General features: G+C 34.0%; 1 protein-coding gene and 1 long non-coding RNA gene across 13 annotated transcripts in view; one reads left to right on the top strand and one right to left on the bottom strand.

The window, feature by feature from the left end:
• LOC105489946 (protocadherin 9) overlaps positions 1-17386 on the bottom strand; it is a 944009-nt gene that overhangs the window by 680096 nt on the left and 246527 nt on the right. For 3 of the 12 annotated variants that reach the window (XM_071081609.1, XM_071081611.1, XM_071081612.1), the window contains exon 2: positions 6906-6959. The exons of 8 other annotated variants lie outside the window; for them this stretch is intronic. In XM_071081609.1, the coding sequence (XP_070937710.1) occupies positions 6906-6959 (54 nt within the window). Of the gene's footprint in view, positions 1-4218; positions 4556-6905; positions 6960-17386 lie in introns of those variants that run through there. One more of the 12 variants, XM_071081617.1, reaches the window with a different exon arrangement.
• Positions 7671-17386, top strand: part of LOC105489947 (uncharacterized) — a 20433-nt gene continuing 10717 nt past the window's right edge. The window contains exon 1 of the long non-coding RNA XR_011615018.1: positions 7671-7879. This is a non-coding gene — a long non-coding RNA (uncharacterized lncRNA). The remainder of the gene's footprint in view (positions 7880-17386) is intronic.

Genomic DNA, 17386 nt, shown 5'->3' with positions numbered 1-17386 from the left:
AAATCACAAGTCTTAATCATATTAATAACAACTACATTTTAGGTCTTGGTTATGTATCCAAAGTATGTGCATGTATGTGCATTTTAAGATATTATCTAGTTACAATTGTCCCTTTTTATGCAATTGTAAATACACTCTCAAAGAAGAAATGGAAAAACAAACATGCCTTAGACATTCTTGAAAAGGAAAACTAGATCATCTCACACCTAGGCAGGTTGTTCCAGGTTGATGCTTCTTGAAACTGATTAGAATTTCAGAAAATATAGTGGCATTACAACTAGAGATAGTGTGATGATTATTACTTTCACATAATTTTCACTGCAGAAGAACCTAAAAAATAATTTGTTGAAATATGTAGTATTATGTGGGTCTTCATATATACTGAGAATAACAAGTTATTGCTTTGGCAGCCCTTAAGAAAAAATTAGAGTTAAAGGTCTGGGTGGGGTGACTCAGGCTGCTAATCCCAGAATTTTGGGGGACCAAGGAGGGTGGATCACTTGAGGCCAGGAGTTCAAGACTAGCATAGGTAACATAGTGAGATCCCCATCTCTACAAAAAATAATAAATAATAAAAATCAGTCAAGTATAGTGATGCATGCATGTATCCTGACTACTGGGGAAGCTGAGATGAAAGGATTGCTTGAATCCAGGATTCATGCCACTGCACTCAAGACTAGGAGTGAGATCCTCTCTAAAAAAAGACAAAAAGGCAAAAAAAGAAAAAAAAAAAGGCTTAGCCCCCCCCATTCTCACACATACCCAGGATTTTTCTCCTTAGTTCTCACTCTGGATCCCTTCTCGATTTTGAGACTGATCCTAAGATTTTTAGAGGGCAGTAGGAGTGTTTCTGGCAGTGAAATCTGTTATTCCCCAATCCACTCCCCATTTCCATTATACATACAAGTCACTGAGGGCATCTGTTTATTTATTTATTTATTTAACAAAGGGCTAACCTGTATTGAATTCTTTTGTCTAGCCTATAATGATCAGTGTCAGAATTGCCGCCTATTCAGTCTAATTATTTGACCATCTTATCTATGCAGATCACTGTGCAATTGTGTCAGTCCTAGATATTGATTAAAGGGGGCCAAGTTGTGCAGATCTGTGGCCATGCATGAGCTCAGTTTTCTAACCACAGTTCTGCATATTTGAAGTCTGTTTGGACAAATTGTGTGTTTTTAGACTCTTCTGCCTTTTAAATGGCAGTATAATACTGTGGAATTGTCATCTAACACTCTGTACCATGGTTCACTCGTCTTCAGTGCTGAGAACAGTCAGGATATTTTCATAGATTACAATAATGTATATCACAAAGGATACACGATTGTGTTATTCATATGTGTAATCACCCATGGACTAACTAAAAATAACGGTGGTCTTATTATGCAAACAGCAGTCCATAATATGCAAATGAATATAAACAAAACCAAACACAAACCTCCAGAATAATGTTTACTGATGTATCCTTAAAAATCTCTTTTTTCAAAATCACATTTTCCTGTCTTCTCGAAAACATTAAATAACATCAAGGATGAATGCATGAAAAAGTTTATATTTTCTCCTTTGCATTTTTGAAAAGGAACCACAATATAATCTTATTCTGATTATTTGATTTATATTCTCCCAAGGCCATTACTGCCTCCTGGCATCATTATATGCTTGTGTAAGGTTTATATGGTGTCTCTTTTAATTGCTTAAACTGATCTATTCAATGACTGCAAATCTAATGCACACTGGAACAGGCAGCCCATAAATTCCATCCTTCAGAGGTGTCCTTGAACATGTGTTTGTCCTAATGAAGAGCAGAAACAAAACAAGAATAATGAAATGAAAGAAAGTCTTGTCAAATAATATATCCGAAAGAACTTAGAAGCCCAAAAGATATTTTAGTTAAAGAAATAAAAATAAATTAGTTCTTGCTGTTTCACATTTTTGTAAGGAATTAGTCTAATTACATTACAGTTAAGTCTTCGAGCTATTGTTAAACAATGGTGTACCATATGGAAAGATAATAATATTAGATCATTAAATATGATCTTACTATGATTAATGTTATTATAAATGTTGGTTTAGTATATAGCCTCCATCGAATAGAAACATTCTTAACACCATGGAAGAAAATTAAGTTGGGCCATGATAACTGTTTGCATCTGAATCTTACATATACTGTTGCACACTGATTCTAGAAAGCTCCACCTGAATGTATTGCTAATACACACACACATACACACAGATTCATACTGCAACACAAGAAATCAAATTACTTACACAAGGTAATTTTTCTAGTTTTTAGAAATAGAATTACTGAAAGATACTCATAGCTACATTATCTTCTATGTTAAACAGAATAATTAATTGTGTTTTTCTACCAAATATACAAGAATAATTACAGACACAAATAGTAGTAGAAGAAGCGGATGAGATAATTATCATAAAACCGAGAAAAAAATTAATAACTTTCTCTTAAAATTATATTTTCTGCATACCACCCTATTTTTTGATGGGCCTTTTCTTACCTTGCATTATAACCTACTATTATGTTCTGAAGAAGAACATGGCTTAAGTCATGCAAATTATGTGTTTTCAGTCATTCCTCTGCTTAATAAATGACTTTTGCTACTCTCCTCACCAAGCATATCCGTGATATTTTTAAATTCATTTTTCTCAAACCACTAGAGCATAGTTCACAATAAGTCCTGAAATAACTAATTTGTGGCCAAGCTATTGACATCTATGGCAGTTTCCACAAATATCCATCTGAAATCCTGCTTTGCTATCACATTTATTTTTTCACAAGGATGTTCTGACATAGCTCTCATCTCCATTACATTGATATAGCAACTCTGAAACTGGTTTTGGAATCTTCAGTCACTGCTAATTCTTACTGAAATTTTAACTCTATGACTCACACTTGTACTTGTCCTGCCTTTAAAACAATGAAATAAGATAAAGACATAAACTAAGTTAGATGACCAGTCACTTTATTTTCTTTGCCCATGCATTATATGGGCAAACACAAATTCATCTGGTATCAGATAAACAGCAAAGTTGCTTTAGAGACTTTCTTTCCTTCCCTGTTTTCCATTTAGTATATCCATCTTCCTTCCAGTCAGCACTCTGTAAAATATAACTGGATATAACCATACTCTGAAACTGCTACCTGGCTTCCTTTGAATTCAGGTCCTACTTCACTGAATTGTATTATCACTGGGAGAATTAGCTCTTTGAAGAGCTCCACATTTTGTTCTTCTTGTGGCTTCCCTACAACATAGTCCTTGGATCCAAATTCTCAGCAATCACCTTTTCTCCTAATTCGTACCAGCCATATACTAAACACTACCACGCCTTTTGAAATAATGCTTTAGTCCTTCAGAAATCTAAAGGCTCACTTTTATTTTTTTAATCCCTTGTAGTAATATAAGTTGATACAAGCAAGAACAAAAGCAAACCGTTAAAAACAAGATGCCCAAACATGGCTATTTAATTAAAAGAATGCTCATGAGACTAGATAGAACTCCACAGACAGCTAGGAAAGGAGGAGGAAAAGGCCAATAATGGAAGTCCTTAAAGAAAAAGGAAGAGGTGACAGAAAGTCTAGGCCAGTGTTTCAAAATACTTTGATCATGTACGTGAATCGGTTTAAAAAATAAAATGTGAAGATAAACCTGCTAATTATCTATTCATTTTTAATTATATCCATGTACTTTCATTGTTAGCTAACCTATCAAGGCATGATACAAACCTCGGGTGAAAGTCATCATTCATAACAGATGGACAGTTTAAATATCTGATTTCAAATAACTTTTACATTTTCAATTTTTTTGTATGACTTCTTATTGGATCAGATCATGTTAGTTTTTAAAAGGTATAATAAAACCTATTCTAAAACTTATTCTAAAACTAGAGGAGTCATTTTTCCCAAGGTTTGTTATCATTTGCTTATATTATGTTTACTTTTGCACACTGTCCATTTGAAAACAAACACATCTCCACTTGCTGAGAATTTGTTTAGTTACAACGGAATAATAGGATTGCTATCTTGCTTAACAGGAGTATGGAAACTGGAAGCTGGAACATGATACATTACAGTGAAAGCAAATGTGTGATAAAGGATCCACTATATTCCATGTTAGAGCTCACCTACCCTTCCCTCAGCATACCTTACAAAGCTGCACGTGACCACAGTGACCTTCGTGATGGGGGTGAGTCTGTCTGTATTTTAAATACGAAAAGGTTACATTTATTTCTTATCTCCAAGAACAAAATGATATGAGAGTCTAATATATTCCACACACTACAATGCATCACCTCAACTACCTCTCAGGGAGTGTGCCCCCAACTTTGGAAGCTCCTGAGGTAATGGAGTAGTTGCGAAGTATTGTAGAGAAGAAAATTTCAGCTCTGTTTTCCCTGAGCTAACCCCATTTTCTCCCTGCCTCCCAAGTTACAACCCCTTTTCAGAGTCACTCTAAAGCCTACCTGGTTCAAGTTTCAGCTTTCAACTATAGTCTTGGAATGAGGAAGGATTGCCTCCATCTGTACAGAAGTTGGACTGGAAAAGAAGTAGTGAAGTGGGGAGATTATAGTCCAGAGTTGAGGGTGAGACCGTCCTGGCATCTCATTTTTAACTTCTGAAAGCATTTTCCCATACTACAGTTATGTATTAGTAATATTCTATAGAATTGTTTCTTGAGGTAATTTATGGGCAAATTGTTTGTGACCCAGTCTATGCGCCTAACTCCTTAAAGCACATTAAAGCATCTTTCTAGTTTCAAACAATTGAGCTTAATTACACATTTTAGAAACAAATCCCATTCATAAATGACAAGTTGCACATATACAGAACTTCAGTTCTTAGGCCAGCTGAGAGTTGAAAACAGCTTTACAGTGAAATTTTATATTGTGGAGTTTAATTGTGAGTGACTGAACATGCAGTACGATATGAACTATTCGCCTTTTCTGCAACAGTGTTATGACATAACCTGGTTTAAATAAGACAGTTTTAACCACATAGTAGTTAAATGACTTTTGATATGACACTAATAAAAGCCTGTCTATGTTAGAGATGCTTAGGCTTTTACTCCTTTGTTTATTTTGAGAATATTAATCATTGTACTAAACTAATAAAAGAAAATTGTGGGTTTAAAGCTTCCATTAAAAAGTCCTTATCTTCACCATGAACTAGCATGATAAATGCCTAGAAAGCATCTCTGTCTATCCTAGTGGGATTTATCGTGAACAGAAGAGACACAGATAGGCCATGTCATAGAAAGCAGAAATATAAAGGACCTCAAATTAGTGAATTATAACAATCAGAATTACTTTTAATGCTGTTTGGAGAGATATCAATAAAATATGAATTATTTGGGAAGGAAGATACAATCCATTCTAATGACAAATTATCTCAATGGATTTTTTGTTAGAATAAGGACTAATAGTGGCTTCAACATTTACTCTGTGTTAGACATTGTCATAAATGCCTTATGCTTATGAAGGTATTTAAACTAAAAACCATCCCACTAGGTAGATAAATATTATTGTTTCCATTTGATAGTGAGGAAGAGAAAAGCACAGACATGTTAAGTAATTCGCCAAGTGCACCCAGCTAGTGAAACAAAACACTATTAACAAAGCATGATTTTAAACACTTTGCTGATGTAGGATATCTGCTGTTCAGGAAGCTGAAAATCATTTCTGAGAAATTCAAAACATCGAGTCAATGCTAAACATTTTTTAGAGCAAAGAGAAGGTGGAACAGGGGACAAGGAGATGGAAGAATCCTTCAACAGTCATTATTGTATCATTAATGCTCTCATTCAGCAAAACTTTATTAAGTACCCACTGTGTGCCAGGAACCAGATAACTCGGTGCCAGAAATACAAAAATAATGTACTTGACCTTGGGAAGGTCTCCGCATCATAGAAGAAATAGAAATAATTGCCATAAAATATGGTAAGAGGCAATATATGTATACACTAACTGCTATAATATTATACCCCTCCAAGAGGAACTTTACAATGAATGGAAAGTAACACACTTCTAAATAAAACTGTGGAAGAGCAATTCAGTAATCAGTGAGATACAGTTAATCACAGAAAACAGTCTATAAGAGGTGAATTTTGCTACGTTTTTAAATAAAGGATAAGAAGGTGAAATTGGTAGAGAAAAATAGGGCCTTCAAGAAAATATTTCTGTTGAAAGATAGGGCATGTACAAAGTAAGACAGGAGACAGTCCCTCTGTCCTTTGAGGAAAAAAATACACAAAGTGTCTGCTGCCTACTTTCTCCTGCAATCCATCTAACTGATATTCTTCAATTCTAAAATCCCCTCATTGGCAAATTATTTTTCAGTTGCATGCAATTATTTATTTTAGTTTTAAATATTGGAGGAAAAATATTTATTATTCATTTTAAATAATTAATAGAAATGTATAGAAGATATGGTAGTAGTCTATGTAACGTAGTCAATCTAAAGAACACACAAACTGGAGATGTATTTAAAGTTATACTGGGCACCTTTCATATGGGTATGGTTTGAGGATTATCTGAGCTTTGAGTTTCAAATTACTTTTCATAAATAAACTGTAGATCACCCTCCATAAGACAGATACCTTATTACCATACTTACAATATCTTACTGGAAGTAGCAGTTCCATAAACCTAACAAGACTCAAGACCAACATGAACAACAGAATCAATATTTAGGCAAGGCAGGTAGTGCTAGGATCAGAACAAGTACCTTTAGCTGGAAGTCAGGGTAGATGGGAAAAACAGATACAAACTGTAATTTGTCATTTGTATGACCTGTATCTAGTTCAGGATATTACACTTTATCTGTAATCAAGTAAGAAAAAAAAAATGATAAATCTGATGTTTGGGAAAGTGCAGAGAGTTTATTTTACCTTTGTTTTTATCCATAGGACCATCTTTATTATCATGTTTTCATTGTTTAATTCCTGAGGATAAAGACAAAATAATAAAATCAGGCTTCTGGAATTGAAACTAATTTTACATTTTTTGTTTTCCATTTAAACACTAATGTTGAAAAGCAGACCACTGCTCCACATCCCAGTGATCCAAACACTTAGTCCATCATCTTTAAATGATTTTCCTTATTTACCAGAAACCTTTAACAGGTTTGGGTTGGGTCATTTTATTTCTCATTCTCTTAATGCATTATCTTTATAGTTCTTCCTTGGTGATATTAATAAATAATATTTTGCTCTTCTTGAATGGTACACCTTTATATATTTAGAATATATACCATCTATATGCTTGACATTTGGGGGATCTTGTCGAATTTTCATAGGAAGAAGAAAAATCTGGCTTGCAGGGTGTTTAGAGTACAGTGATGACAGACTTTATGCCAATTTCACAAGCATTGCAGCCTGAATCATAGGCTGTACTATAAACGGCAGCATATGGCTGGAGAGTCATAGCAGCAGGATAACGTGGTAGTGCCCAGATCACAGCTGTAGGCACACAAAGAAAGTTTTGATGCTGGTATCCATATCCCTCCTTCTCATCAACAACAAAAAGGATGACTACTTAAGATTCTGTTGTCTTAAAGGCTTTATTAAGTTATTGCCCAAGGTAGGAAAGGGATATTATTGTCTACATATGTTTGCCAGAATCATGCAGCTTCTCTATTCTGGCTTTCCTAGCAGGTGTCTCTTTAAGTACTTATTCTAAATGGAACACAACTGGGAGACATCAGAAAGGGCACTGTTGACAACTGTCATAGCAGGTTCCAGCTTGAATGGTAACTGAGCAGAAGGTCTCTCTCCAGAGTACTTCAGATCATTCTAATAGCAGCATCATTTCCACCAGGAACCCAGCTTCTACCAGAAAAGAGTGCTGGGAAATGGTGCTTCTGGTAAAATCTGATCTCCTCACTGGAATTGCTCTATCCCACCAGATTTCGTATGGAAAACAGCTATGAGGCAATTAAAAGAATGCTGATTTTAAAGGCAAAAATGTAGTATTTAGAGGAAGTACATAGTGCAGACGGATGTTAATAATGTTAACTGAAAATTTGCTAAATAGTTTTTCTTACCTGTTTTATATCCTTCAAAATACTTTAAAGCCTTTCATAAGTGAAAAGAAACACTAAAATTTTCAACTGTTTAATTAGACATAGTAAAGATTAATTTACCAGATAATAGAAATTATGTTTTCAATGTATAGTTTCAGGTTATTGATAGTTTGTTATCATCTTGAATTATAATTTTTGTTAGTTTGGAGTTTTGTTGTTGCTGTTATTGTTGCTGTCACTGACCGTAAGAAAATAGGAGAATTATGTTCAGATGCTGAAATTCAGAAGCCAATTTAAATGATAATTTTCGAGGCCGGGCGCGGTGGCTCAAGCCTGTAATCCCAGCACTTTGGGAGGCCGAGACGGGCGGATCACGAGGTCAGGAGATCGAGACCATCCTGGCTGACACGGTGAAACCCCGTCTCTACTAAAAAATACAAAAAACTAGCCGGGCGAGGTGGCGGGCGCCTGTAATCCCAGCTACTCGGGAGGCTGAGGCAGGAGAATGGCGTGAACCCTGGAGGCGGAGCTTGCAGTGGGCTGAGATCCGGCCACTGCACTCCAGCCTGGGTGGCAGAGCGAGACTCCGTCTCAAAAAAAAAAAAAAAAAAAAAAAAAAAAAATGATAATTTTCAGATAGATCTTGTAAGGTATTTAGGGTGAAGTAACTCTGCAAACTAAAATTGAAAAAAAAAAAAAAACACTGCTTTTTCTCCTTGCTTACTATTACCCATCTGCAAAATAAAAGCAATTGCAATTTCTGCATGACTGCAAGAAAAATAGATACTATTCATTAGTGTGCTATTTTACAAGTTTCTTAAAGGTACCTATTGTGCAGATATATGTGTTTAAAATGTAAAATTTATTATGAGAGATTCACATATGTTCCTATTTCAGTTCTTCTACATAGGCTACCAAATACAATTATTCAGACTTCTTTTGTAGAAGTATGTGAATTATAGATCATAGATTTATATATGGATTTATATATGGATCGCTTCTTTTCTTAGTTTATGCTACTTATGTTCTATAAGAATATGTATATTATATATAATTGTATAATATGTAATTTCATAAGAATACATATAATATACATATGTAACTATATGTAAATGTATGTGATTTTTGGCCTTAACTTCATATATATGTACATAAATGTATGTATATATGTGTATATATGAATATATGTATATTTATATATGCAAATGTATTGAGTTATTAAGGCCAAAAATCACATATATATTTATATACAGTTACATAGGTATATACATACATAAAGTTTTTAAGGCAAAAAATCATATACATTTATATTTATAAAGAATATACATTTTATTTATAAGGAACAACACAAAATTATCTTTTATTCTAGTGCTGAATATCCAAATTTGGGTGGCAAAGAAAGACATGATGTTTGTTTTGTTTTGTTTTGACAAGTTATAAGTATTGAGTTTAAATAAAATATCAGTATCTGAGCAAAGAGGTTAAATCCAAGACAAAATGAAACAAAAACCCTGGAGTTTTCACTTCTGTGAGTGTTACTGACTTGGAATGCATGCAAGATGGACCCTGGGCAAACTTTCTCATAATTATGTTTTTCCATTACTTTAGTAACTGAATGCCCTTGTATAAATTCCAATGAAACCTTGCATCACATTTCATTGAGAAAATAAAAGACATTTGAAACTCCTTCATATTTTATCCAAAGTCTGTAAATCTACATGGTTCTGAAACTATTGTTTCTATTATCTTATTCATTATAAACAGTGAAGATATCTCTCTTCCTATTAAAAGTCCATATAACCATCTGTGTTCTGGAGCCCATTCCCTTCCTTCTACCTTATGTTTTCTCAAAGGCTTCTTTCTCCTGAATCTTCAGCATTCTTCTCTAATAGAATATTACAACATGCAAATATCCTACAGTGACTCTCATTTTAAGATAAAACAGCCAAATACACATCTCCTTCAAGATATCTACTTTCTATTCTCTCATTCATGTCCAAAATTCTTATCCCCCCTTACAACTCCAAAAGCTACAGTTTCTAAGACCACCAATAACCTCTGCGTCTGTCAAATCACAAACACTTTTCTGTGCTCATTTTACACGATTTGTCTATGTTATATTTGAATCTCCTTCTTTTTTTTGTATCTTGCCTATTCCTCTTTTTTCTCTCTAGCTTTGCCCACTCCACCATCTGCTGTTTATCTTCTCCTATCCCTCCACCTTTTTTCTCTTTCTTTCCTAATTCTCTATTTAACTACTGACTGATGAAATTTCTCATAGCTCAGCGCTCAATACTTTTCTGTTCTCAAGATGATATATTTTATTCCTATTGTTTCAAATACCATTTATGTAGCAATGACACTAACTTAAATTATCCATCTATCTCTATCTACCTATCTATCTATCTATCTGTCTCTCTCTCTCTCTACCTACCTAGCTACCTACCTACCTACCTGTCACTTCTGATCCTTCCATCACCTTGTTCCTTATTTCACTTTTTGATCTCAATGAAGGCAAAATTCGTTTTCATTTACTCATGTTCCCAAACTAGGGGACATTCTTAAAGCCTCTATCTCCCTCACCACCCCCATTCAATCCATCCAGAGATGATCTTCATCACACACACACACATACACACAAATGACTCCATCCAAGTCTAAGTCCATTTCCCACAAGGCAGACAAGGTAATCTTGTAAAAGTATAATGGGATTATGCACTCCTCTACCTAAAATGATTTTTCATCTAAAATCAGATAAACATTTATTATCTTGGCCAATAACTAACCAATTGAGTCTCTGCCCTGTGTTCTAGAAGTTTTTATCTATCCTTGAGATCACAATTTGAATATTACTTCCTACAAGATACTTCTTGATTTGACATAAAGTTGGTCCTTTTACCCTTTCTCCTATGTTTTTACTTTTCCATTACAATCCTTATCACAATTTATAATCATATCTTCCTTCGCATGCTCACTTTAAAGGAGATCTGCTCCTTTAAAGGCATGTGGCACCCCTGCCCCACTCACTCTCTTGTCTTGCTCCTACTTTCACTATGTGAAGCCCCTGCTCTGGCTTCACCTTACACCATGTGTGAAAGTTATCTGAGGTCTCCCTAGAAACCAAGTGATGTCGGCCCATGCTTGTACAGCCAGCAGTGAGTGCTTGAGCCAGTTAAACCTTTATAAATTACTCAGTCTCAGGTATTTCTTTATAGCAATGCATAAAGAAATGCTCACTTATTTAAAATTTTATCAATTGCTAGTTTTTAAGATTCATAAAAATTTTGTTTTGTTTTGTTTTGTTTTTACTATTTTATATCCTACTCCTTGCTTAGTAATTGGCACCCTGTAGGAGCTTATAAATATTTGTCAAATAAATCTTCTAGCTAAACCTTTTAAGTAGTAAAGACCATTAGGGTGAACTTTAGTATAAATCTACAATGAAATAAATAAAATATACATAAAAACATGCATGCTGATTCCAAGTTGTTTTATATGCTATATTTATTTTATCACAGCCTTTGTGCAATGCTTATTAAAGTAAGCGCCATGTGTTTTTCATAAAATCTATTTTAAACGTGTACTATATTCTACATGTTATATCTATTAACAGAATACACAAATAAATAGAATATATACTGCCCATAGAGACACTTAGAGAATATGATAAAATAAGACTAAAGCATAAAAAAGTAAAAGGTAGGCTGGTCGCCTTGGCTCAAGCCTGTAATCCCAGCACTTTGGAAGGCGGAGGTGGGCGGATCACGAGGTCCGGATGTGAGACATTCCTGGCTAACACGGTGAAACTCCGTCTCTACTAAAAATACAAAAAATTAGCCGGGCGAGGTGGCAGGCGCCTGTAGTCCCAGCTACTCGGGAGGCTGAGGCATGAGAATGGTGTGAACCCAGAAGGCTGAGTTTGCAGTGAGCCGAGATCCCGCCACTGCACTCCAGCCTGGGCGACAGAGCTAGACTCCGTCTCAAAAAAAAAAAAAAAAAAAAAAAAAAAAAAAAAAAAAAAAAAAAAAAAGTAAAAGGTAATTCATTTATACTAAAAAAAAAAAAAGTACTTGAGCAGGATTTAGTTTTTCTTCATTACTATAATTGCTTATCTGAAATTTGATTCAATTTCAACTTATTGAATTATTACATCTTATTAGATCCTATTAATTCTACAATTTCTAGCAAAAAGAAAAAAATTTGATTAATTAATCAAATTCTTGCTATTCTATAAAGCTCTTTACTTATTGAATGCAACCTATGTTTATATACTTTCCTGATTTCTCATAACGTCAATTGCAAACATTATTAAATACTTAAAATAATGCTTATTAAAAATGTTATAAAATACATAAAATATTATTAAATACTGAAGAGCAAAAGTTGAAAATTAACATATCCCTAAAATTTATCACTTCGGTAAAATTTATAACAGAAAATTACTCCAACAGTAACTTATTTACCAGTAACACAAATATAAAATTGAATAATTGATATTGTTTGGATATTTATCCCCCACCCAAATCTGTTGAATTGTAATCACCAATGCTGGAGGTAGGGTCTGGTGGGAGGTGTTTGGATCATGGGGGCAGATCCCTCATGGCCTGATGCTGCCTTCATGACAGTGAGTTCTCCTGAGATCTGCTCTTTTAAAGGCATGTGGCACCCCTGCCCCACTCACTCTCTCTCTTGTCTTGTTCCTACTTTCACCATGTTAAGCGCCTTCTCTGGCTTCACCTTCCACCGTGTGTGAAAGTTATCTGAGGTCTCCCTAGAAACCGTGTGATGTAGCCCCATGCTTGTACAGCCAGCAGTGAGTGCTTGAACCAGTTAAACCTTTATAAATTACCCAGTCTCAGGTATTTCTTTATAGCAATGCATAAATGGCCTGATAAAATAACCAATCCCTTCTATCAGCTACTATAATATATATGTTTTCCTATAGAATGCACTTCCAAGAAACACTAAAAAGTCATAACTACACCAAGTATGTAAAAGTAGGCATAGGCATGTATTTGAATATAAGAGCCACATTATAATTCAATATCTGGTTATAAAGGTAGGACTAAAAAGAGCCTTCTCTGCTGTGGTTAAATTTGTTAAATATGTGAAAGCTGTCTTCAAGCCCTACCTACTACGGATTCTCCTGGAATGAGGTTCACTCCACCTACTCATCCCATCTACCAACTCTTCCTCTCAAAAATGTGTTAGATAATTTCTGGCACCTCTGTCAAAACTAACTTGCTCAGGGTACCACTCCCCTGAAACCCTACCTTGTAAACAAACAGTGACTCCACATTCTTTAATCAGAAATTCTGGAAAAAGAGAAAACAACACCTGGATTCTTCAATCTCCCTGGCAACATGTATTTCTTAATTTCAAACAGAATAATTTTATAAATGTATTTTTCAAAATAATAATGTTGATTCTTGGTCTTGACTTACATTTAAATTTACTCTGTTTTATGACTTCAAGAGTGAAGTTTTCATTAGGCCTTTAAATTTGAAGACTTTATAAGAGAAAAAAATGTAGCTTAATGGAAAAAGACAAAGTTTATTTATGTTTGTCACGTAAAATGTTTATAAAAGTTCTGAGAAACGGGGTAGTTCACCTATAGGGGAGTCCCACTCAGTGTAGAAGCTCGTAGTTAAGAATCAAATGATTTTGCTATTTTCTACCATTCTTTCTCAGGAAAATTAACTTCATTACTGTACTTTCTTGTATATGACAAGTCAACTAGCATCTCTGTACAACTCTTTAATTCTCCTAAAAATGTGCTTCCATTCTTAACATAATTGCATTTAATTATTTGGTTTGAAGGCCATAAATTTGAGATCAGAAAGATTTAGTTTCAAAATCCTTTGGGCAAATTAACCATTTTTCTCATTTTTTAAAATAAAAATAATAATGCTGAACTTATAGATGGCTGAAAGGTTTGAATGAGATCTTAGAAGCACTCAAAAATTATTAGTCTATTTATTCAGTGTTACTGTGTACTGGTCCTTATGCTATATCTCTTCCTTGCTTTTAGTTTTTTTACAAGTATAAATTGTCTAAATACTTAAGTAGAAGAATGTAAAATCCATTCACATCTAGTCCATTTCAATTTCTTTATTTGTATTTTAAAAATGTCTTCCGAAAAGGATGCTTTTAGACACATTTATATCCAGTATATGGGGGTATATGTTTGTGTGTGTGTGTGTGTGTGTGTGTGTGTGTGTAGGTAGATAATTAGTCTTATTCTAAACATTAGCAATGACCCTAAAAAATGCCACCCAACGTCTGTGAGAGTCAACAGAAAGGAAGAAAATAAAGACCACATAAAATTATTCACAAACTAAACACCTTAGACACTATTGGCATTTCAATTATAAGTAGGGTATCTGGGCATGTACCCACATTTCTGAAGACAGGCAATATAGTTTTTCAAAGCAAGAGCATATATGTGTTCTTCAACTTAAAAGAATTCACGTCGAAAATTTCTCTGATTTAAAAAAATCATTTTATATTCAGTAAGAGATTTTTTTAGCAAAATAGCCAACCTGTTTTACACTACACTACACATAGGACAAACACACACATATATTATATATACATATATAATCATTCACATATGTGTGTGTACATTTATAAATCATGGGGGAGAGTATCCATCTGTGTATATATCTCCCAACTCTTCCACCATTAATTACATGTTTGAAATTGCAACCCTGAAGTGAGACAAAAAAAGTATTCATTACATCATTGAAAGAGGGCTGGGCAGGCATGAGCATCACGGTGATTTTCTCTTCATGCCTTTGTTACAAAGAATAAATTATTCAAAATAAATTAGACCATAGACTATATTCATATGCTTAAATAACACAGTCCAACAATTGCATTTGTATTTATATTTAGGAAAATGTAGATAAAATATTTTATTAGCTTTCTCTATTTATCTTACTTTTTCTATTCATCATGATCTCGATGCCATAGCCATATATTATCTATGTTGGTTGTAGCTGCATAGTTATATATTTATGTTTAGCTTTATGTTATTTGACTACAGGTAAACAGAGTTTGTTTCCTAATTTAAAAGTTTTCCATTTTCCCACATTTACTGTTCTAAGAACAAAAACAGTCTTAAACTAATGTAAGCAATCATAATTGATAAAACAATGCTTGTCCTGTATAGGTTCTTCTGATTTGTTTTATTTTTAAAAATATTTTTCAAAAAATAAGTATTTATTTAAATAATATGGTCATCTTTGTTGGTTAATTAAATGTGCACTACCTTTGTCCAATATGCTTTTAACCAGGTCCTAATTAGCTGTGTAGGAGAGGCTGAGTGGGACACGAGAAAAGGTCAGACCAAGGCTGCACGTTCAGGAGCTATAGTCCCCAACAAGCGCATTGTAGTTGTCACCCCTGGCTCTACTACTTTAGCACCAGATTTACTCTCAGCCTCATTGACTGATGTGTAAATTGGGGGCAAAAAACAGTATTTACTACATAGGATTGATGGCAGAATTGAATGAGGTAGTTCAGGTAATTGCTAAAATAGTGACTGCCACACTGAAAGCCAAGACTATGAGCACATAAAGCACTCTCCCAACCCATAGCCTATTCTCAAACCAGAAGCCCAGATAGTCCTTCCAAAATATGTCAGACAATGGCATCTTTATGCTCAATATTCTGCAGTATCTTCCCTTTTGAGATTAAAGTCTAAAGTCTGCCTGTGTACCTCATACAAAGTCGTCCATGATCCAGTCCCTGCTTACTCTCATCTCAACTCTTACATTCTTCCCTAATTCTGTCTTTGTTTCTGAAAGAAACCAAGAAGCACCTGATTTGGGCCATTACATTTATGTTCTGCTCTGAACCTTGATCATTTCTACCAGTGCTTCCAACCACCTTTCCACAAAAGCTGAGGATTTTCTTGGCCTGCTTCTTCCTCATTTTTGGTCTCTGTTCAAATTTCATTTTATAAGAAAGTCCTTTTTTTTTTTAACTCTTATTTTAGGTTCAAGGTTACATGTGCGAGTTTGTTATACACGTAAATTGTGTGTAGTAAAGGTTTGGTGTACAGATTATTTTATCACTCAGGTAATAAACACAGGACACATTAGGAAATTTTTCAATCCTCCTCCTCCAACCATCCACCTTCAAGTAGGCCCCAGTGTCTGATGTTCCCTTCTTTATCTCCATATGTTAAGCTCTACTCCCACTTATAAGTGAGAATGTGCAGTGTTTGGTTTTCTGTTCCTATGCTAGTTTGCTTAGGAATATAATGGCATCCAGTTACATACATGTTGCTGCAAAGGACATGATCTCATTCTTTTTCATGACTGCATAGCACCCCATTGTGTATGTTACCTACCTAATCCACATTTGTACCCACAACACTGACTGGTATCCACTTACTTTATTTTATTTATTTATAATTTCATAGAACTTAAGAAATGGTTGACATGCTAATTATTTACTTATTTGCTTATTGTTTGTCCCTCTCCACTAGAAAGGGAAGTGAATGGATAGAGCTTTTTTTTTCTGTTAGTTCACAATGCTTTTGGATGATAAGTTGCATATGGTGAGTTCAATAAATATTACCTGGCTTAATTAACAAACCTTTCGGAAATCCTATTTCCACCAATTAAACAGGCCCCAAACAGAATCTTGAAGATTTATTAAGTAAAATATAATGATTATCCTGTTTTAATTTGGAGAATTTATATAAAAAGCACACTTTTAATAATCTTGTATCAAGCATTCTATAGTATGAATAATAAATATGATGTAGAATAATTATATTCTATATTAAATTTAATAATGTTAAACTTTCCATGAATGTTGTTATTCATGAAAAATGTGAAAAATTGCAATTATTAAAAATTTTATTTATAAAAAGTATTCAGTAATAAGAGAATATGATAATTTGTACAATCATTTTAATTTCATGATGAAATTAGCATAATATAGTCTTGATAGTAATTGAAACATTTTAAAATATATAATGTATATATCCATGATGCAAATTATATCACATTTTAATCAAAATTTTTAAAAATTCCCTACATTCATTCTTATTATAAATGTACTTCTGTTTGTTTCTTTTTTTTTTTTTTTTAACAAGATACACATTGTAGAATTTGGTATTTTTGTACATCACAAATTCTCAGAGTTTAGAAAAGACCGCTCCACCCTTGTCTCCAAAGAGGGCCCCTGGATGCTTTACCAATCCAATAATAATACTCCTTGTACAATGGTTGGTCTGAGGACAGGTATATAACCCAATTTAAGCCGATCTGGACATGGTATTCCTTAGACATCAGGGATTATTTCGGAGTGAGTCAATGAACAAATTGGTCC

This window comes from Macaca nemestrina, chromosome 16, assembly GCF_043159975.1.
Source record: "Macaca nemestrina isolate mMacNem1 chromosome 16, mMacNem.hap1, whole genome shotgun sequence".
NCBI classification, from domain to species: domain Eukaryota; kingdom Metazoa; phylum Chordata; class Mammalia; order Primates; family Cercopithecidae; genus Macaca; species Macaca nemestrina.
This window is presented reverse-complemented; position numbering and strand designations above follow the sequence as displayed.